This window comes from Lissotriton helveticus, chromosome 9 (assembly GCF_964261635.1).
Source record: "Lissotriton helveticus chromosome 9, aLisHel1.1, whole genome shotgun sequence".
Classification (NCBI taxonomy): domain Eukaryota; kingdom Metazoa; phylum Chordata; class Amphibia; order Caudata; family Salamandridae; genus Lissotriton; species Lissotriton helveticus.
Window position 1 is genome coordinate 1,172,922,667 of NC_136070.1, and position 23,834 is coordinate 1,172,946,500.

At 39.5% G+C, this 23,834-nt stretch overlaps 1 protein-coding gene across 1 annotated transcript in view; it reads left to right on the forward strand.

Annotated features, from left to right (window-relative positions):
• LOC144783390 (inter-alpha-trypsin inhibitor heavy chain H3-like) overlaps nt 1–23,834 on the forward strand; it is a 584,371-nt gene that overhangs the window by 407,362 nt on the left and 153,175 nt on the right. The window contains exons 18-19 of the mRNA XM_078662386.1: nt 2,644–2,676; nt 5,208–5,246. Of these exons, the coding sequence (XP_078518512.1) occupies nt 2,644–2,676; nt 5,208–5,246 (72 nt within the window). The remainder of the gene's footprint in view (nt 1–2,643; nt 2,677–5,207; nt 5,247–23,834) is intronic.

A 23,834-nucleotide genomic window follows, 5' to 3' on the forward strand; every position in this document is an offset into this window, starting at 1 on the left:
ATAAAGATACTTTATTTTTCTTAACTTATGTGGTGTCCGTTTGTAGCGTTTTCACTGTGTAACTGTGTGTATTACAAATACTTTACACATTACCTCTAGGATAGGCTTGACTGCTCGTGCCAAGCTACCAAGGGGGTGAGCAGGAGTTATCTTGGGTGTGTGATCCCCTCATTCTAACTTGAAGGAAGGGACCCTACTTGGACAGGGTATATTCCACTGCCAACTAGAGACCCCCATTTCCAACAACGCATGAGACAGAATTATGAATTTGGTTTCCTTTAATGTATCTGATGATTCTTGGATGTGTTTAATAACCCAACACTCATTAAATGTCGGCAGGTTAAACCTTCAAAAATTTAACAGGGTAAGACATGCAGTATTTACTGTATCATGCAGATTTTGGTTCTTTGAACACCAAAAACTATGTTATTCCTATGTACTTATAATAGGTGTTATTTTTTGCACCCAATAAATAACCTACCCAGTAGTATCATTATTTATCAGTGGCAATAATTAACACCTCAACTCTTAATCAGGCTTGTAATGAGACATGTATTAAGGCAACTCGTAATCACACGTGAACTCCGAATCAGGACCAAGGGTAACAATATTTCAATAACACCTATTATGAGGTGTTCCTTCCTGCACAAAGGCAATCCAGCCTGTAACCCAGGCACCCTTGACCCATGGTGCAAGGGTGCCTGTGTTGGCACTAGGCAGTACAGAGTGTCCCAGCACAGAGAGAGAGCAGGAATGTGCCAGGTCTCAGAAATAATGATGCAATCCTGCCCTCTCCCTATTGTCTTGCTGAATTATGCTGCATCAAATATTGATATCTCTGACCTCTATCTTCAAACTTATTTATATCACTAACAAAGGTAAATGATAGTTCCATCTGTGTACATCTTGGCTCATTGTAATTTCTAATCAAGTGGTAAAGCCTTCACACTATTCTACTGTTTAGGAAGCATAGATCAGCACCTTCGATTGTCTAGCATTAGCCAATACCATTTGTTTTTCAAAGCAATTTAAACAATGCAAACATATATCTTTCATTAAGCCCCATTCATGTCCCTCCTGCACAAAAACAATTCTACCTTTAACTCAGAAACCCCTTCAGCATGGCACAAGGATGGCTGCATTGGCACTAGACAGCAGTTTGTCCTGTCTTTCTGTCTTTATCTCTGTCTCTTTCTCTAAAACAATGTCCTTCTCCCTTTCTCTCTCAATCCCTATTGTTCTCTTCTTCCTCTTTCTCTCTATTTTCTTTCTCCCTTTAAGTCTTACTCCCTTCCCTGCCTGCCATCCCTCTCTCTATATCTCCCTTACTTCACTTTCATTATTTTTCCCATTGTCCCTCAAGTTCTTGAGTCTTCCCAGGCTCTTTCCATACCTCTCTTCAACCTCTGTCCCTTTCCTTTCCTTTCCTTTCCTTTCCTTTCCTTCATTTCTTTCTTTCTTTGACTCTTTAGCCTCTTAAAACAACGCTCTATGGCTCCAGAGACATATTTCTTTTAGAAATGTATGAAGCCTTTGTTTAACTTGCCAAATATATATTGGTAATGATCCTAGTTATGGGTACAATCAATGCTTGGTTTTTCATCCACCTTTTACCTATTCTCCTCATAGCTTCACCAATTTCAAGCCTACATATTGGGTACACGTATTTTTATGATAGTGCAACCCCATTTAGCTAAACTCCCCACTTAACAATAAAACCAGTAACAACACAAAATATTTGCCTTTCTTAAAACACAAGTCGTAACACTTTAACAGACTTTCAATAACTTATATAGCATTTCTATTCACCCAACTACGACTAACAACAAAAAACAAACATTATTAACGACATAGGCGGAACCTAAAGCTTTTACTAATGCTTGTTTTCCCCTCTGTTCGGCAACCCTCTTCTTTCCCCACTTCCCACAACCATGTCACGTCACTGAGCTCTCCTTTCACTGCCCCTCACATAAGGTGATCCACTGCCGTCCATGTCAGTGAAGTCGCCTTGCTCGTGTTCTAATGTTGGACTTTAAATTCATCCATACGTTAATGCAGTAGGTCAAGGAGCAACCAAATAGTACCTATGTCAAGCAAAGTTCAGGGAACAAGATTTTAATTTAACAGCTAGTCTAGACCTGAGAAGTAAATCACTCATCCATCATCCTAGCCAATGTTTTAACTTCTAAAATAAAATTAGGTCTGCGTTATGTTTCTATGTCATTGGGAGTCAAAGTAAATGCAAAAGGTGGACACGAATGACTAGATGCATTATTGGTAGATCAGCATTATATCTATGTACATGCTGAGCAGATTATAAGCACTTGACATTCCTATTTCTCCACAGTGCTTTGACAAAGCAACACACATTCATTTTTATTTTGCTTAAATTGCAGGCACTTCAAATCATAATTGCTTGTTCACTCAGCTGCATGAATTAGGAGGGGATATGGAAGCAGAGGGAGGGTTATATATAAATAGGATTTACGATGATCCTTAGTTACACATGTCACACACTACACGTCACACACTACACGTAATAGAACCATGGCTTGGTGTTCTTGGTTCATTACACATCCTCAAACAATTATTCAAAACTTTAAGGAAGTGCATTTTATTTAATTCTGTTTTCTTTTCTTCTAGAGCACTATATACCCTCCCCAGCCTTACACGATGGTAAGTTCCTTCTACTTTGGATGGATGAAATAATGTAATTGAGTAATTCATTGATTCTCTTGATTTTATACTTTTAGTGTCTATACTATCAGGCATTTTGTGTCTAGGCACTGGCATGCCTTTAAAATATCAGTTTCTTAGGTGGATCGCGGGACTTCAAAGACAGTGTCTCGATTTGAAAAAGTATGAACTGTAATCAAATATTTATGATGCTGTGAGCCAGGGTGATAATAGTGACAATGTTCTAAAAGTAGTAGATGTGTCCCTATATGGTTGAAGTCACCCCCTCTCTATCCCCCAGTTCTTGCAAGGGTGTATGTTTTGCAACTTGCAGCAATATACCAGAGTGTATGTAAAGGCATGCTCTGTAGGAGTATGCTTTGGCATAGTGGATTGTCCGGTGCGAGATACTATGTAAGCAATGCATGGCCCTATGTGTTTCAGAGTCAACTTAGGAGAAAAGCAGGTGCAAAAGATTGGCCATATACCCCATTTATCAAATAAAGCAAGTACTGCCGCAGACGTAGATGCATCTGTTGATAAAAGTAGCACTACCTCTACTTTACCCTTCTATCAGGCAATAACAAACTCGTTTATCTAGGATTTAGAGATCTTTTTCACAATCCCAGAGTTTCACCAGAACGCGTATTACAATTTCATTTACACGCATTCATACAGAAATCCCTATTCATAAATACGTAAATTCTGTTTCGCTGGTAGGGAGCGCTTACCTCTAGCCACCACAGAATTTCTCTTTCGTTAGTAAAGTAGACGCAGCTCCTTTACCCTTCTAGCAAGTTCGGGTTAAGCCCTACTACTCTCCCAACAGCGAGTCTTAACATGGGATACGCCTGATCCCTATACTCTAAAGCTAAGATTTCATAGACTGTCCTCACTATGCATTTATCCTATCACACCTAAAGTCCCTAAACCAGTGATGTACGACGACACCACCTGTGATATATGCAGATACCACTATAGTATACGACGATACCACCTTTTGAAACTGACTAATGCACTGTGCGACTTCACTTGCCACACCTCCTCTGCCTGCAGACAGAGGCACCAGTTTCCCACAACCTCTGGAGTTTTTTCAACACTACATATAACACAATACAAACTCACCAAATGTTAGTTATAACTTCTGTACATGAACCTTATACACCTCTATACCTAACCCTAGCTATTTCCATAGCAACCATAACTCTGCTACCAAGCTAATAACTGTTCCAGCACCACTCCGGAAATGATTTTCCCTTTAACATTACCTTATCCCTGGAATACCAAATCATGCATTCATTCACCAGTGGGGCCCATAACAATGAACTATTATCCGTTTCACTCCATTTCAGGGATCAGTGAAACACAACGGAGTAATGCTGTAACATTGGCGGAGTGTCTAAACCTAATTTGTCTCTTCAGCTATTTACACCTGGAGTCTAAATAAGTTTTGCCATGGTTTATCAACAAATGACATATTATTCAGACACACCACCATAATGGCAATGGATCAGCTAGTAAGAAAATAGGCGTAGGAAAATATCAGACCAGCTTTAATTTTCCATATCTCTAATTTTATTAAAAGCCAACTTTAGCACGTCTGACATTTATGCATTTATTAAATCTTTATTCAAAGTAACTTCATCAAAATTAATTTTAAAAATGATCATTTTATTTAAAGCTCGGTAATTTTTAGACATTTAAAGTTCATATCAAAGTTTAGTAAAGAACAGATAGTCCCAAATTCATTCTATCCTAGCATCCCTAACTAACACCCTCATCTTATCCTTATGACCTGCAAAGAAAACAAAGAAATATTCAAAGAGTCTTACATCCAGGAATCGATCATAAATCATGCAGCGTCCCACGAGGAAATCGAAAGAGCGGTTGACTTGAAGTAAAAACAGGGGGTTTTATACACTAATTCTCAAGCTTAATCTAACTAAAAGTATCTATCAACATCAACTCGGGTTCTCATTGGACAAATTCGGGGTGGATGAGCATCACCTCATCATTACAGCATCGTTCACCATGATTCAGCAACCTAATAGAGAACTATTGTTAAGAGATAGTCTTTGGCCTACTCATTTCCTTGACTTGTAACTTCGGGCTGCTTTCTCACGTTCAGTAAAGTCAAGCATTCATATTTTGGCAGCCATCCTGACTTCCAGGGTACAGCAGCCTTGAACTTTTCATCCAAACACAGGCAGGTCACTCTCACTTGCGGGCCTTTGGTGCACATGGGCATTGCAGCACTCGCTCGCAGTTATCCAGAGCGGCCATGTTGCTATATCCTTAAACACTTGTGCGGTCAAAGAACTGGTCTGTTGATATAGCAGTTACTGGAGAGTGATTTTCATTTTGATTGTCTTATACTTCAAATATTTTGTATATCCTCTGCTGACATTGCCACCCCAAGTATATTAGTGTGTGTATAAAAATGAGTTTTTTATGCAAGTTCTTTTGCAGCAAATAATAGTTTGGTACAGAAACAAAACTTGATTATTTTTCTATTTTTTTTTGCATTACAGATGTTGATGAAATCTTTGTGTCTGGGTCATCTAACCTGTGTAAGTTTCTTCACTTTTATATTTCTTCACCTGCACGAAAAATATAAGCCGCTGAAGAGAGTGAGCTGTAAAACTTTAGAGGAGAACTTACAACATGAAGGCAATGACTTTCAGAGGTAATTTTTAATTTAATGAAATGCTTAAATCAAAACACATAATCAGTTGCGTTATTGAGGTAGACCAAACTGTGGGCCCGATTCACAGAACTAACTTAAAACAAAATCCTAAACGTACTACTTTTGGTATTCACAGAAGTTAGGATTTTGTTTTAAGTATGTCTTAAGACAAACTTAAGACAGACTTAAGTTAGGATTTTGGCTTAAGTCTGTCTTAAGTCTGTCTTAAGACAAACTTAAGACAAAATCCTAACTTCTGTGAATACCAAAAGTAGTAAGTTTAGGATGTTGTCTTAAGTTAGTTCTGTGAATCAGCCCCCCTGTTTCTACACAGTGTTCAAATTTAGGTTAAAAACATGTATGGATTTTTTTGTTTGAAATTCTGTGGGTTCTTGTTTAAGAGCCTTTACAAAGTTTCTAATGTGTTAATTTGATGATCTGAAAGTCCTCACAACATTTATTAAGGTGGATCTTGATTTGAGCTTCTAGATTACTACAATGTGATATAAAATTTGAGCCAAGATGGACTTGTTTATCCAATATTAATCAGAGTAATGTAAATTAGAAACATCTCTCAATTTTCAACTGTTTTAATTATCAAAAACTTCACAGGCTTTGTATTGTATGAAGCTCCTAATGATTCAAAAAAGCATAGGCGATATCAATAGTTGTGGCTTCAACGTGCTAGCACAAGCAAGCACAGACAAAAATAGCAGTAGTATTACTACAGCAAGTGTAAACGTACACAATGACGTTTGTGAATCCAGCACTCAAACATTGCGAGGTATCATTACATCATGAACCTGTACTATTTGCCTAGCTCTGGTGACTTTGTCTTTTGGCTATGTGATTGTTGTACTTGCTTCTGACCGTATTGCCCCTTCAAAGTAGAAACTCAATTACTTCGCCGATGAAGCTAGATGGAGAAAGATAGGTGCTATATATATTTTGAAAAATGATTGGCATTTGAGATATTGTAACCAGATTTTCTAACTGACTGTAATAAATATATAATTTTGGGGGAAACTGTGGTGAAAATACTCACATTTCACTGTATTTTCGAGGTTCTCATAGGGATGGTGAGACCTAACCCACCTGGTGATTGGCAAGCTTGCCTGGCAAAAAACAAAAATACTGGAAGAGTTCATTCAGAATTCTGTATGTAAGGTTCCCTCAAGGGCGAATCTCTCAGGTATCTGGCACACTTGCTTTGCTTATTTTGTCTTCCTTAAAGTATGTTTTTATGACCTACCACTTTCAAAGTTCATCAACCTCCACTGGATCAAAAGTGTTTAAAGATTAAAGACCAGTGGTGGTTCCTTCAGCAGATGTCACCTTTTAGGCAGGAAGGGATGGAAGTGGGTGTCAGTGGATTGGACTGCTACAAGACAACAGATTGGAAACGTTTGAGCTTCCTTTACATACATATTGATACCAGCATGCCTGTTTGGAGGTTTTCCCTGGGTGACACATCACTCGATTCTACCACAGACTGCAAGATGCTGCCAGACCAGATATCTGAAGAATTCTGTATATCACAATGTGTACTTGCCAGAGATGCCTTTGGGGTGCTTTCCTAGATTCAAGCAGGTGGAGTCCACAGTTAATTAAATTCAGATTCTCGTCATAACAATGATTAAAAGAATTGGAGGGCATAACTGAACAAAAGCAAGTTATTTAAGGATAGAAGGTCAATTTGTATTGCATTCCTTTATTTTGTGAACTACCTGGAAAGTGTGGTAACAAAACGACCATTCTGCCAACATTTTAAAATGATTTTCCTGCTGAATGAGCCCCAAAACCTTTGGTAAATGTTGTAATTGCCTGGCAAACAATGAAAGTAGAGAAATATTTCACGAGTACTTCTACAAAATTACATTTAGAATATATTGGGTTTACTTGACTTGTTTTAACATTGTATTGTAATATTGACTATTTGAAGCATTTCTTAAAAATGTACTTGGGGTAGAACCTGTGCCAACAGCCTGGGTAAAGATGAGCTTGTGAATTCACTCTTTGTAGTTTGAGTTCTATGTTTGAGTATCATCACTTTCAAGCTTCACCAGCTGCAACTTCATGTGTTAGTCTATTATATTTTCATTGGGGATTTGCTAGGGTTTTTTCAATTCACAATAAATGTAGTTAATCACCTAATACACATTTAAGTATGTTTGTTATATGTGTAAGCAATTTTTTTTGTGTATTGTTAATGGATGGAAATGTGTGATTGTTCAGAATGCTAAAAGGTGATTTCTTACCTTTGTCCAGGTGAGATAGCATGTTCTTTGAAACCAAGGATCAGTCTACGGTGTTTGGGTTAGATAAGCTGAATCTCTTGTTGCTTGGAAATAATCTTACAATTCCCAAGTAGGTTATGTGGAATGCAGTTGGCTTCACATAAATTTCCATTTGCAATTCTTTATTACATATTTCCCATAAAGTATTTATTTAAATTAATTTATGTGAGAAAAAAGGAGTGTTATAAACTGAATTATCATTTTGGAAATGTAAAATTAATCCACATAATTAAAAAGAGTTTATGGCCATTATCTTATTTTTATTTGTTCACAGAATCAAAAAAGAGTATATAGAGAACTGTTTGAAATCAATAGATTTCTAGGACTCCTCACTGTCCACATGTCGGAAAGTCCACTAAAAGACACATGCAGGAATGTTCAGAAACAATTTGTTTTCTATCATAAAAACTGTTGAGGACAAAAACATCTCTTCCAACCTACTGAGATATATAGGGCAATTTTTTTGCCTAAGACTTTTTACTGGAGCAAAGTTGAATATGTATCAAGGATGGGAAGAGACCTGCACCACAATCACCACATTTTCAATTACCTCTCACATTAGAACGATCACCTTTTGGCACTTGTCCCTTCGAGTAAAACCATAGACAATCCTCTTGCTACCTCTCAATTTGTTGTAAATTTCTGAAATCACTACATATTTTTGGCTGTAGAGTACCATATACATTTGATAATAATATGGTTTATATGCTTCTATCAGATATAATTTTATTTATGAATGAAATGATATTGGATATTTGTCGGATTGGATTAGAAAATGATACCCTTTTAAAGCCCTACTCAGTCCCAAATAGCGTTCCAATATTAGGTCAAGCATAACCAGCAGCGTTCTGTGCAGGTAACAGCGGTGGGGCCACATGGGGGGGGGTTTGATGGACGATGCAGAGGGAATGTTAATTATTTATTTAATGGTCCCTCTGCATCTTCCATAGAAATCCCCCCCAACTCAGCTTCACCACATCACTGCAGTTACCTGCACGGTCCGCAGCTGAGCAGAGCTCTGCTTCATCTGTCCAAATTTGTGAATCTATACATTCAATACAACCTAATTTGCCAGAACAGGCTTCGGCAAAGCCGATGGGTCTGGCTTTTTTATTAGGAGAAGAGTTTGTTAGTAGTAGGGAGATTATGTGTGTGAGGGTCCCCATTGTCAAAGAAGAAAAATTCCATTATGGAGCAGCATTTTGGACTACAGCAATGTGGTAGCTGTGGCAAGGTTCCTTTACTTAAAGAAAAACATTAGTAGAGTTAAGCAAAATCCTCAAATAAATGTAATGTGAAAGAGTCATAAGAAGAGTGTGTACACTACACACGGTGAAGTTAAAATATTTCTTCATATGTACTAAGTGTCATTGCAGGGTTAAGAATAACCATATGCCAGCATGCCCATACTTTGTGAAACAAGTCATAAATTCCAAACATGCTATAATGACAGCAAACTAAAAAAAATTATTGTGAAAGTGTAATCAGTGATTAGCACTCTGTCTTATTGGCATCCAAACAGCTTGCACTTCCTGCACAAAAAATACATAATCAATAAAATTCTGAGTGTCACATTGGACAGGGGGGAAGTCACAAGTTCAGGCTGACCTCAATTGAGCATGGGTCAGATGAAGGGGCAAGTTATTCCTGTTGAAGTGTTACCTTCAGAGTCTGGCACAAAGAGTTCCATTTACAGTGGAGGAGGAAGAAAGAGTAGCACAAAGGGCAGACCTGGCATCATGGGTTGTCATCGTTTTAACACAAAGATCCAGTCGGGTATTGCATTAGGTGAAGGTCAATTTTTATCAGGGCACAGACTCCTAAAGCCTCGAAAAACTAATTCAGCAAACAAGAGGATAGAAGGCAACAATGCTTTGTGAAGAATGGCAGGCCCGAATGACAGCCCGTTCATACAATGTCAAACTGTGAACAGAACTTGATAACCAGTGGTTGAAGGGGGATAATCAAAAGCCCCCTCCTCCTTTCTATCTACTTCTTATTTTACTTTGTTGTCACTTTAGTTCAAGTGATTGACTAACAACCCTGCTTGTAAGACACAGTTTAAATAATTTTTGTAAAAACTAATTTCATGTAGATAGATGGTGCTAAGGGAGCAAATGGATTTTCCACTGAAAGAATTAACATTGTTACCACTTATACTAAACAAACCTCACACATGTATGAAGACCAAGATCTCTCGTGCAGTACACATACAGATTCTCAAAACGCAAAGGGACAGATTTACTAAGATTATATCTGCGTTGTTTCACTTATGTAGCACAGTTCAGACCCCATTTTTTTTTTTATTTACTAAGCCATGCAAGGACACTTTGGGCCTGATTCCGATACAGTTAGGAAAGCATTTCAAACTAGGGCCCCATTACGATGCGGTTATGAATGCCTCCTAACGGCATTTGCTCCTTCCAAATCAGATCGGGAATGTGTCTGCTCGACCGAGGGCCAGATTATGATGCCGTTAGGAACAGAGGCTCCAATAGAAGTCAATGGGAGTCCACCCAAATTGTATCTGAAAGCATACGGATGCATCATACTCGGTTGGTCGGACTCTACCGATCTGAGTCGGTTGGAATCCATTTCCAAACCGATCGGCTTAATGTGGCTTTGTGTGATTTAGTAAGTACAATGTAACACAAGTCATTACATTGCACTGCCTTGCATTTCTTACATTGGGAAGGCATTCCATTGATGTCGCACAGGGATTTCCATGCATCTACCCATGGATTTTGCACTTTCCAAGATTCACAAAGACTTGTAAATCTGGGAATGCATCAAAATGCTATGCTTTACTCAGTGAGGACAAATAACTTTATTTCTCCTTGTTTTTTCCGCTTTCCAAATGAGATGCATTTTACAGTGCACAGAGGACCTAATTAGGAGTGGTTCGTTAAATTCTGTGTCGTGTGCAAACACCTGTTTAGACATGTTAGACCTGGCCTCCTTGGCGTGGTTTCCCAAAGCACAGCAATGCACTGCCCCGTGAACCCGATGACACTGATGCAGAGCCTGTCATCGGACCAAAGAACTGCTGCACGCCATGTTCGACGCACCCTACGCCCCAGTCTATGGAGTCCAAGACACCACACCAACTCCGACAAAGGCCCTGCTGTCCGGCTAAAATAAATGAAGCATCATGTGACCACAGCTGAAGAAATTGACACAGCACCTCCAGCGCATCCCAATTTCCATGCATCGCACCTGTGTGCCGTTTTTTTCCGACGCCGCACACGCAGACCAGAACTATTTTGGAGTCGATGCATCACACCCCCCTACAGTCCAAATTTGATGCATCACTTCTCCTGCGTGCAGCATAACTGTTGCACTGCCCTCCCAAAAACTCAGGAACTGACACATTGCTGTGCTTCTAGTTCTACCCTCCTTGGCAGCTGTTTTGCCTTGTTGATTTTGATGCATTTCAGGTACTTTGTGGAAAAATCAAACGACTATAGATTTGTTGGACAGAATTGCTTGATACCTTTTAAAGTCTTATGAGTTGTGTATGTCTGATTTTTGTATTTTGGGTATTGTTTGGTTTACATACAGATACTTTATTTTTCTATATGGATGTGGTGTCCATTTGATGTGTTTTCAATGTATTACTGTGTGTGCTATGTACAATTACTTTACACGTGGCCTCTGAGATGGGTCTGCCTGCTCATGCCAAGTTATCCTGGGTGTGTATCCTCTTATCCTGCCTAGAAGGAAGGGTCAATTTTTGGACAGGGTGTACACCACTGCCAACTAGAAACCCCTATTTCTAACATTGGTGGCAGTGGTCGTATTAGGTCTTATGTTTGTACTTTGACATATAGTGATCAGTGTGCACTACTACTGACCGCAGAATATTACACAAACAATAATGCTTTGTGATTACCTTTGAAGTATCCACGCACTATTCCCCTACGTGGCAAACCAGCAAGTGAGGTTGCAGAATTGGTTTTTCAGATTGAAATGTTGCAGTCTTACAAAGTAGATCAGCTCAAACAATTTTGCACGTGGCCTCCGAGATGGGTCTGCCTGGTCATGCCAAGTTATCCTGGGTGTGTATCCTCTTATTTTTTGACAGGGTGTATACCACTACCAACTAGAAACCCCTATTTCTAACATTGCTGGCAGTGGTCGTATTAGGTCTTATGTTTGTACTTTGACATATAGTGATCAGTGTGCACTACTACTGACAGCAGAATATTACACAAACAATACTGCTTTGTGATTACTTTTGAAGTATCCACGCACTATGTCCCTACGTGGCAAGCCAGCAAGTGAGGTTGCAGCATTAGTTTTTCAGATTGAAATGTTGCAGTCTTACAAAGTAGATCAGCTCAAACAATTTTGCAAGTTTGCAAGGATTCTGTAGGCTTCGCTAGGAAGGAGGAGCTGCAGATGCTCTGAGTGCCTTGTGGGAAGCAAGAGAAGCTGGGAAGGCTGAGAATGGGAATATGGATGTACAAAGCCAGCAAGGATATTTTTTGGCTCAGGATCTGCCTGTTGGACCATCTACTAGGAATGGCAGCAGTGTGTCTTCCAGTAATCTGTCCGCAGAGGAGTTGGAGGAGTTGGAGGGATCGGAAGACAGGAGACAGGAGAGGGAGCATGTGAGAGAGCTTGAGAGGCTTAAATGTGAGAGGAAAACATTTGAAAAGGAGCACAAACAGTGGGAGAAAGTGATGGAGAAGGCCCTAGAGGAGACACCCCTTACTCTGGAAGAGGAGAAACTATTGTTAACTTATGAGTTAAGTTTGAAGGAGCTTGTCATCAAGGCCAAGCAGGCAGATTCCAGTTCAAATGATGCCAGTGTGCAGTCAGTGCAGATTGAGGTAAGGGTGCACATTCGAAAGAGTTTAAAGGGGATGGCATAAATTTTTGGTTTGCAGCATATGAGCAGCTTGTCACATGAATGAGTTCCCCGATAGGCAATGGGAAGGGAGCCTGTGGAAACACGTTGAGAAGGAGAGGAGAGACACGTTGACATCCCTAGGGGAAACAAAAAATGTCTTCTACTCTATCATGAAGGAGGCCTTGTGTGGCAGGTATGGGCTCACCCAGAGTAGTTTAGGTCTTTTAAGAAAACTGATTCTCATACTTAGGAATCAGTCAATTCCTTTTGAAGAGCACTGGATAATTTTATAAAGGGCAGCAAGCTGACTGACTATCAGGGGTTGTATGACTTGATTGCTTGGGAGCACTTACATAGCCTTTGTGTGCCAGAGTTGCACCAGCATCTGATGGATAGCAAGCTGACTGACCACGGAAGCTTTCTTAGGAGGTGGACCGCTGGATGAGTACCAGGGTCCACAAGTAGTATGTGGAAGACTCAACAAAGTGTGGGCAGGTACCCAGCAGAAGAGTGGGGCATAAGGAAAAACAGAAGCAGTTCTCTATAGGGCCCCATTGTAGATCGCAGGGTAAAGGTTCACATTCCTCTAGTGGTAAAAATAAACCTTGTGTCAGTATTCCTGCCACAGATCACCTCTCTTGACTATCACAAATCATACCGCCATGATTCATAATATTCCTAAAAACACTTATGTATGAACAAATGCCTTGTACCCACACGTTTGACCATATTCCATGCTGTTGGTAATAGCTAGCTGCAGCTGGTGCTCCCCGGATTGGTTAAATAGGCTTAATAGCTTTTACAAATGTTTTACCATGCATATGCGAGGTAAAGTTTCAGGTGCCACGGAAACATCCAGAAAATCCACCAGAATAAGTAAAGAAGTAATGGGCATAGATGACCTCAACATGAACCTTCCAGAGAACAGCCCTCTTCAAATTAATCATGAGCACATGTTCCTTGCTATAATCAATTAGAACGCAACCTTTGTGAGCATTCTAAAGCACCTGCTAGAAGACAGCCTCATAAAATTAATCATCTGTACCTATACCTTTCTTGAAGCAATTAGAACACAACCTTTGTGAACATTCTAAAGCAGCATCTAGAAGGTAGGCTAGAAGGTAGGCTCATCAATATAATATAATTATATGGACCTATTCCTTGTTACAAACAAATAGAATGCAACCTTTGTGAACTTTCCAAAGCAGTGCAGTTAACACTTACATGAAGACTGTCCACACTTCCCCCGTTGGCTTAGCCTCTTCAACTGTCACTTACCTGTTTCCCGGCTTCCAGGACTCTGATTTGCCAGCTCCCTTGTTACTCTTGCTTCGGCCTCACAGCAAAGAATGTCCCGCATTAGTCTCGTACCTGGATGGAAAAAACAAGAAGAAAAGGAGAGACACATTAACAGACTTGATTTTCTCTACATGCTGAGCTTGGTTGCATCATTGTGCCGTAAACAATAGTAACCAGTGATTTTGTTCAATTTATACATACTGTTGGCAGGACTGTGCCAGAGTGGACTTGGGTGAAGCTAACCTCGTCCATTGTGTGTATGATGCTGAAATCATGCTACAGTTTCAAAACGTTGATGAAGGGGCCTCCACAGACTATGTAAAAAACAAACAACAAGAGAACTAAAGGTTGGTTGAGATTTTAAAAGCTTTCATGAGGTGATACCTTAAGATATATAGTTAATATAGACTAAACCCTTATTATGTGTTTGTTTAGAGGTGACATATCTGCTGGTACCATTCATCATTCTGGTGTGAATGCCTGATGCAATGTTGCTGTTGAGTTGACGAGCCACCGCATCTTTTGGCTCTACGTGCTCTCTTCATCCCAACCCCCTTTTTCCTAGGATTTGCCACTGGAGCAGTGTCTTCTCCTGTAAACCTAGGACTAGTCTCAGGAGAATTCAGGAACTAGTGTCGCCACCCCATTGGAATCACCTGGGAACCAGGTAGGTGGCTAATGACAAAAGGCTAAGCCACAACACTTACCATTCCTTTCGGGCAGCGCCATGACCAATCAAGATCATATATTCACAGACAATCTAGCATGTGCCTTATCAGAGTACCTCAGGGATGCCAAACATCTGCCTGAGTTAATGTCCATGGGTCAGTAAGACCAGGACCGGAGGAAGATCCTTCTCCTACCTTACCACCAAAAACCGGAATACCATGACTCTCCAACTCGAGCTCAATTCAGGAAGCATCTCAAGACTTGGCTCTTTGAATGATCCAAAGCGCCCAGTAAGACCTGCAAACCCCCCAGTGCCTTGATGGGTGAGTAGCCACGCTTAACAAGCACTGATTAATAGATTGAATGCTTTGATTGAATGCAGCAGTTGCAGCAAATCTGAATAGGTACAAGCAGAAAATGCAACACTTACGGAAGAGTTGCAATGAGAGAGGAAACATTTCACGCAATGGAGGGATTCTAAGCCCAAGGATTGTCTCCCTGCCTTTACCCATCCTGTGCTTGGGGAACCATTTCAGAGAGGGGTGTTTACAACTACTGACCAGAATCTACATATATCTGTCTCTACACCCAGTCCTGTGCCCTTAGCAGCTCCAGAATGCTTTCATGGCGACAGTACTAAATTTGCAACCTTCATTAGTAGGTGCCAATTACATTTCCTTTGTAAACCTCAGGTGTTTCCGAAATGGCACTGCTAAAGTACAATTTGTAATCTTTTATCTGGCGCATGTATCCGCTAACTGGGCATTTCCTTTAACACAAGCAAAGGATCCCCTTTTGTACAACTATTCTGCTTTTAAGGCTGCCATGACTAAGTTATTTGAAAAACATGTTTTTATCCAAGTAAGTGACAATGAACTATTAAACCTATGACAAGACTATAAGTACCTGCTGATTTATATCTCTACTTTCAATCAACTGTTGGCGGTAATGCGCCAGCCACAAGAGAAAAGAACATCCTTATTTTATTGAGGGTTAAGAGATGACCTTAAAGATTCCCATTCATATTTGGCTGATCTGCCTGACGATTGGTCAGAATTTATTGATCTTGTGGTTAAAGCTAGATCACCAATGGGGTGAGTGAAAGGGTCAGTAATCTTGCAGTGATACCATAGTAATTGTTCTCAAAACTGAGAAGAAGGAGACAGACAGTAAGACTGTTGACACTAAACCTTTTCAGATTGTAGGTATAAAGGGTCCACTATCTAATGAGGAAAAGGAACGTTGCCACAAACTAAACCTATGTTCTTATTGTAGCAAAGCAGGTCATTTCACATGGGAATGCTCTGCAAAATCAAAAAAGACTTAGGCTGTGGCTAATGTAAAGGTCGATCAAGAACAGGGAAACTATGGCTCAAGACCAGAAGGGAGATCATCTAATCAAGAGAAGCCGTACAGATCTCACAATATCTTAACAATTTAGGGACACCAACTCTACTGAATCTGACTATCCGAGTCACAGTAATCTTATCCCCAAAGTAATCTTATCCCCACAGTAGAAACACATGATATCCATGCTTATTGACCCACAGCACCCACTCATCCACAAACTACACACCCTTCTTCTTCTTCTCAGGACAGTATATGGCCCTTCCCTTTGATATATCAGGAGTTTCTACTACGCTAACGTAAGTCAAAGAAAAATTAGAACAACTGCATGAAAATCAAAAACACACTAGGACAAGTTTAGCAATAGCCAAATTGGGCATGAAGGCACAAGCTGACAAGCATAGAACCCCAACACCTATATACAAGGAAGTAGACAGGGTATGGTTATCAACATGATTCCAATCCCAAACAAAGAGAGAGTTCACCCTAGTATGACCAAAAGGGACTGGGCGATCGAGTAAAAACAAATTCCCTTTTGTGTCGTGTACACTATAATGAAATTAGTTTGCACTGAACAACTCAACCTGATACCTACAACTAGAAGGCCCAACTAAATTACTCAACTATTCAAGCGCAACCGCTTGACCTAACGCGCACTGTTGCAGTTCCAATTGGAATATTTTTTAAACGTAGTGCATGTAATACAATTTCATAAAACAATTTTAAGTTCAAACAATCAGCAAACCGTCACTCTATTTTGACAAGTATTTGTAATTTACTGTGTCTGCTTGTAAATAAGTAACAAAAGTTTTTTTCATTTGCATAATGTTACATCGTAAACATTGCATTATTCATGATTTTTGACAAACACTTTCGTATATATCTCATTTTACATTGCCCGCCCAATGCATTTCGGGCCTCCAGGCCCTTCTTCAGGGGCTGTATCTAAAAAATAAACATAATCAAACAATTTGTATTGTGATGTCACGGTCCTTCATACATACTCAGTGAGCAATCTCTCATTAGTTACCACTGTATTACTAAGTGCTTATTTCTACAACCAATAATCAGTGAACCTAGTGTGGGTGAACTAAGGTAGTTAATTGGAATAGTTAAGGAAATGAAAATGCCAGTGCATAGGAGGAAAATAACGAGGAAGAAATGGCAAAGGAGATGTAAGGTGAACCGTGAGTATAACCCAAAAGTGCTTGACAACTCTCCGCAAAACCTATGCGCCAAAGGAAATGCTATAAACACCCTGGTGTGCTGCTTATAAAAAAAGCCAACAACTTCTGTACTGACCTTGTTGTTAGGTAATTGCATCAAAACGGAATGAGTAGATAAATGCGTCCTGTGTCCTATAATACACCAGTACCTCGTTAGCACGAGTGATATTACCGAAAGACATTACCAAAAGACAAGAAATATGCTTGAGAACTAAAACAAGTCGTACCTTGTAGTTCATGCGAGATACATAGGCTCGTTATTCATGTGGACCGCAGTCTCCGTGGAGTTGCGGCAAGGAGATTCCTCAAACTGCAATCAATAGGGAACGCGGTTAGCATGCTTAGTGGACGGCCGTTATAAACCGCAATACAGACGTATGGGGAATAAAAACTTACCAGGAGTAATAAAAAGTGCTCTCGTATTCCATTTAACCGCCCGTATTCTAATCCGCTTCCGTGTGATGGGTCGCGCATGCGCACTCTTTAGTCAGTGTGTGAATACTAAAAACGGACTATCCAGTGGTGAACAGTGAGAAGGGTAGGAAAAACGATAAGAAAAGACGAGCGCCATGTTGGGGAGACTACCCGAGAGTAACTAAGATAGAATAATAAGTATTACCGATGTGAAGAACGTGTGGGGGAAAGTGTAAAGCATGACAGTGTGTGCAAAAACGGACAAAGAACAAAAGAATAAATAAATAATGATAAATCTTCTGTATGTATATACATTGGTTCCAATTTCCATGACTATTTACAGTTATATCAATGAATTATGAACCCACTGTCGCACGCAGGCGACTCTTGAACAATATTCATAAATAGCATCCTAGATCCACTCTATCATTGATCCCTTTCGGATCCTGAGAATCTAATTTTCTTATCCAGAAAATTTCTCTCTGCAGTAACATCTTAGTTAGGTCCTTTCCTGGGGTGGGCTTGACTACCTCTAGTACCTGGAATTTAAGCTGCGCTATGGTGTGTCTTTGATTAGCCCAGTGTACAGCTAGACTGCTATTGGGATTGTTATTACGTATTGTACTTTTGTGTTCCGATATACGAGTTTTAATTTTTCGCTCTGTCTTCCCTACGTACAATAGTCCGCAGGGGCATTTTATAGCGTATATCAGATTCATGGAATTGCAATCTGCATTATGTCTTGTTTTTATGGTTTGGCCTGTGTGTGGATGCTTCACATTATCACTCACGATGACGTTGTTACACTGTACACAATTTAGGCATTTTCTTGTTCCTCCGAAGTTTTCTTCTGTGCGCTTGGATGATGATTTCAACATTTCTTTTATATTCTTAGATCTTTTATATGCAAAAATTGGTTTTTCTTTGAATTCTCCTTGAAAATCATTTTCATTGCTCAATAGATCCCAGTGTTGATTTATACTCTTCTTTATCTGTTTTGAGCTCGTAGAGTATTTGGATACAAAGACTTGTCGTTTCGTTTTTGGCTTGTCTGCAGAAGATAGTAGTGATTCTCTGGTTTTGCTGGCGATCCTGAGTTTAGTATCCTCCAGTAGTGTTGTGGGATATTGTTTTTCTAAATATTTCTCAGTGATTATTTCAATGTTGGTCTTCAAAGATTGTGTATCTGTACATATCCTTTTTGCTCGCAGCATCTGTGAGTATGGTAAGTTTTCAATAAGGTTCCTGGGATGAAAGCTTTTGTACATCAGTGCTGTGTTTTTATCAGTGGATTTGTGGTATACCTCTGTGTTGATATGGGTTCCATCTATTTGTACTAGCACGTCCAAAAAAGGTATCATCTTGGTCTCTATGGTTTGCGTGAATTGTAAGTTCTCATCGTATGTGTTAAGTTGTTGGATCTTCTGTTTTAGGAGTTCTTTGTTGTTATGCCATATTAGAAAAATATCATCTATGTACCGACAATATATGGTTAGATTGTCAATCCATTCATTGTCTGATAGTAGAAATGTCTCTTCAAATCTCGCCATATAGGTATTGGCGTATGCAGGCGCCCCAGAAAATCCCATGGATGTACCTCTGTTTTGTAAAAAGAATTCATTTTCGTGCTTGAAATATGCGTGATACAGACAAAAATGAAGAAGTTCAAGTAGGAATACTTTATCTGCTCCAAGTTTTTCTTGTTTTAATAGAGCCCATTCTACCGCTTCAATACCTCCAGTATGTGGAATGGAGGTATACAATGCTTTCACATCCAGTGTGCATAATGTCATGTCCTCATTGGTTTCAACAGCTGTTAATTTCTGTAAGAAGTGTGTAGTGTCCTTCGTGTATGAATACCATGATTGTATGAATGGTTGTAAAAAATGATCCAAATACTTTCCCAGGGGTTCGAAGATAGTGCCGCACCCGGCCACTATTGGACGAAATGGTGGTTTATAGAGGTCTTTATGAATTTTAGGTAGCATGTAGATGCTTGGTTGTTTCGGGTGTTCCACTGTGAGGAATTGTCTGGTTTTGGTGGTAATCCATTTCATTTGCTCAGCTCGATCAAGTATTAGATTTAAGGTCTTCTTTAAATCTTCAATGGGGTCCTTATCCAGTTTCAGGTATATTTCAATGTCGTCAATATGCTCTTTCAGACTGTCATTTTAGAATTTCTGATCCATGATTACAATGGCTCCTCCTTTATCAGCTCTTTCAATGCGAATGTTGGGATTCTCGGCTAGTGCTTTCAATGCTTGTTGCTCATGTCTAGAAAAATTCGTGCGTTTTTGTTTAGATGTATTGATGTTCTTTAAGTCATTCAACACGAGCCTTTCAAATGCATCCAGTATTTTATGCGATGTAGGAGCAATAAATGTGGATTTGGGTTTGAATTCCTCATACTCAGATGCTTCTCGTGTGGTTCCAAAGTCCGGTATGTTCAAGAAAAAATATCTTAAGCGAAGTACTCGCATGAATTTAAAGAATTCAATTTCAGTCTCAAGTTGGTTAGTGTGATACGTAGGTACATAGTTGAAGCCTTTATTTAATGTCTGAATTTGTTGGTTATTGATAACTTGCGAAGAGATGTTGACCACTATGTTTGCTTCGTGCTTCTTAGGTTTGGTTTTGTTGTTTCTTTTACCTCGCCTTGTTTTCCCTTTGGTTTCCCTGGCGGTTGGCTTGTATCCCCGTCCTGTGGAGAAAAAGACGTTTTGCTGCTTGATGCTCCTACATTTGTACGATCAACTATGGTGTCTGGTGTTTTGTCTACAGTTTCAGTGGTTGGGGGTGCTCTTGTGGTACGAGTTTCGCTTTCCGATGTTACACTTTCTTGAGATGAGGTGTTGGTGGTTCTCTTAAAAGAGGTTCTCCTTTGTGCGTATACTTCAGCCCATGTGTATACCTCGTTTAGTTTGTAATCTAAGGTATCTCTTTTATACTTCCTTAATTTACCTTCTTGAATGTCTTTAGTATAAGCATCCAGTCTTGTGTTCATTTCTTCAAGAAATGTTGCCCAATCTGAGGAGTCCATTCGGCTTTCCAGATCAGTTTCTATCAATGTGATCTCTTCAGTTATTTCTTTGATGACAACTGCTAGTTCCTCGATCAGTAAAAGTAGTAAGTCTAGAGAACATTTATTGAGTACAGCGTACCATTTATCCATAAAGTCCTTTTTCGTGTGAAACCTGAATAACATGGGTTTGATGGGCATTCTTAATCCGCGGGGTATCCTTTTCGCTCTGTGATATTGCACTAGAGTGGACGCGTGCAGTCGTTGGTTCAATCGCCGCTTGGTGAGAAATTCTAGTTGTTTCAATTGGTGAGGAAGATTGCTTCCCTGTATGTTGAAGGAACGAATGTCTTCAATTAATGAATATATTTCTTTGGCCTGATCATTAGTGTATGCTAGAGTTGTGGCCCTATTATCAGTGAGGCCAGTTATAGCGTCAAAAGACATTTTTTCAATGGGTGCTCCTGCCTATGGGGCTGGAATATAACTGATGTGGTAGAGGCTGGGCACACCTGTATTTTTGTTTGAGATAATTAAACTTCTTGGCTCTAACTTATCTATGCGTGCTGCGTAGGTAGGCACGATGTCCCTCTCGTGCATGAACAAATAACACAACTATTCAAGCGCAACCGCTTGACCTAACGCGCACTGTTGCAGTTCCAATTGGAATATTTTTTAAACGTAGTGCATGTAATACAATTTCATAAAACAATTTTAAGTTCAAACAATCAGCAAACCATCACTCTATTTTGACAAGTATTTGTAATTTACTGTGTCTGCTTGTAAATAAGTAACAAAAGTTTTTTTTATTTGCATAATGTTACATCGTAAACATTGCATTATTCATGATTTTTGACAAACACTTTCGTATATATCTCATTTTACATTGCCCGCCCAATGCATTTCGGGCCTCCAGGCCCTTCTTCAGGGGCTGTATCTAAAAAATAAACATAATCAAACAATTTATATTGTGATGTCACGGTCCTTCATACATACTCAGTGAGCAATCTCTCATTAGTTACCACTGTATTACTAAGTGCTTATTTCTACAACCAATAATCAGTGAACCTAGTGTGGGTGAACTAAGGTAGTTAATTGGAATAGTTAAGGAAATAAAAATGCCAGTGCATAGGAGGAAAATAACGAGGAAGAAATGGCAAAGGAGATGTAAGGTGAACCGTGAGTATAACCCAAAAGTGCTTGACAACTCTCCGCAAAACCTATGCGCCAAAGGAAATGCTATAAACACCCTGGTGTGCTGCTTATAAAAAAAGCTAACAACTTCTGTACTGACCTTGTTGTTAGGTAATTGCATCAAAACAGAATGAGTAGATAAATGCGTCCTGTGTCCTATAATACACCAGTACCTCGTTAGCACGAGTGATATTACCGAAAGACATTACCAAAAGACAAGAAATATGCTTGAGAACTAAAACAAGTCGTACCTTGTAGTTCATGCGAGATACATAGGCTCGTTATTCATGTGGACCGCAGTCTCCGTGGAGTTGCGGCAAGGAGATTCCTCAAACTGCAATCAATAGGGAACGCGGTTAGCATGCTTAGTGGACGGCCGTTATAAACCGCAATACAGACGTATGGGGAATAAAAACTTACCAGGAGTAATAAAAAGTGCTCTCGTATTCCATTTAACCGCCCGTATTCTAATCCGCTTCCGTGTGACGGGTCGCGCATGCGCACTCTTTAGTCAGTGTGTGAATACTAAAAACGGACTATCCAGTGGTGAACAGTGAGAAGGGTAGGAAAAACGATAAGAAAAGACGAGCGCCATGTTGGGGAGACTACCCGAGAGTAACTAAGATAGAATAATAAGTATTACCGATGTGAAGAACGTGTGGGGGAAAGTGTAAAGCATGACAGTGTGTGCAAAAACGGACAAAGAACAAAAGAATAAATAAATAATGATAAATCTTCTGTATGTATATACATTGGTTCCAATTTCCATGACTATTTACAGTTATATCAATGAATTATGAACCCACTGTCGCACGCAGGCGACTCTTGAACAATATTCATAAATAGCATCCTAGATCCACTCTATCATTGATCCCTTTCGGATCCTGAGAATCTAATTTTCTTATCCAGAAAATTTCTCTCTGCAGTAACATCTTAGTTAGGTCCTTTCCTGGGGTGGGCTTGACTACCTCTAGTACCTGGAATTTAAGCTGCGCTATGGTGTGTCTTTGATTAGCCCAGTGTACAGCTAGACTGCTATTGGGATTGTTATTACGTATTGTACTTTTGTGTTCCGATATACGAGTTTTAATTTTTCGCTCTGTCTTCCCTACGTACAATAGTCCGCAGGGGCATTTTATAGCGTATATCAGATTCATGGAATTGCAATCTGCATTATGTCTTGTTTTTATGGTTTGCTTTTTTTATAAGCAGCACACCAGGGTGTTTATAGCATTTCCTTTGGCGCATAGGTTTTGCGGAGAGTTGTCAAGCACTTTTGGGTTATACTCACGGTTCACCTTACATCTCCTTTGCCATTTCTTCCTCGTTATTTTCCTCCTATGCACTGGCATTTTCATTTCCTTAACTATTCCAATTAACTACCTTAGTTCACCCACACTAGGTTCACTGATTATTGGTTGTAGAAATAAGCACTTAGTAATACAGTGGTAACTAATGAGAGATTGCTCACTGAGTATGTATGAAGGACCGTGACATCACAATACAAATTGTTTGATTATGTTTATTTTTTAGATACAGCCCCTGAAGAAGGGCCTGGAGGCCCGAAATGCATTGGGCGGGCAATGTAAAATGAGATATATACGAAAGTGTTTGTCAAAAATCATGAATAATGCAATGTTTACGATGTAACATTATGCAAATGAAAAAAACTTTTGTTACTTATTTACAAGCAGACACAGTAAATTACAAATACTTGTCAAAATAGAGTGACGGTTTGCTGATTGTTTGAACTTAAAATTGTTTTATGAAATTGTATTACATGCACTACGTTTAAAAAATATTCCAATTGGAACTGCAACAGTGCGCGTTAGGTCAAGCGGTTGCGCTTGAATAGTTGTGTTATTTGTTCATGCACGAGAGGGACATCGTGCCTACCTACGTAGCACGCATAGATAAGTTAGAGCCAAGAAGTTTAATTATCTCAAACAAAAATACAGGTGTGCCCAGCCTCTACCACATCAGTTATATTCCAACTAAATTACTACCACAGTTATAGGTTCTTATGACATTATCAAGATAATTTATCCAATCACAGCTAAAATACGGCTTCCCCCTGAATACACCATTCACCGAGTTTTTCACATTTCACTGATCAAGCCATACCATCCTGCCACACAAAAAGACAACCCCA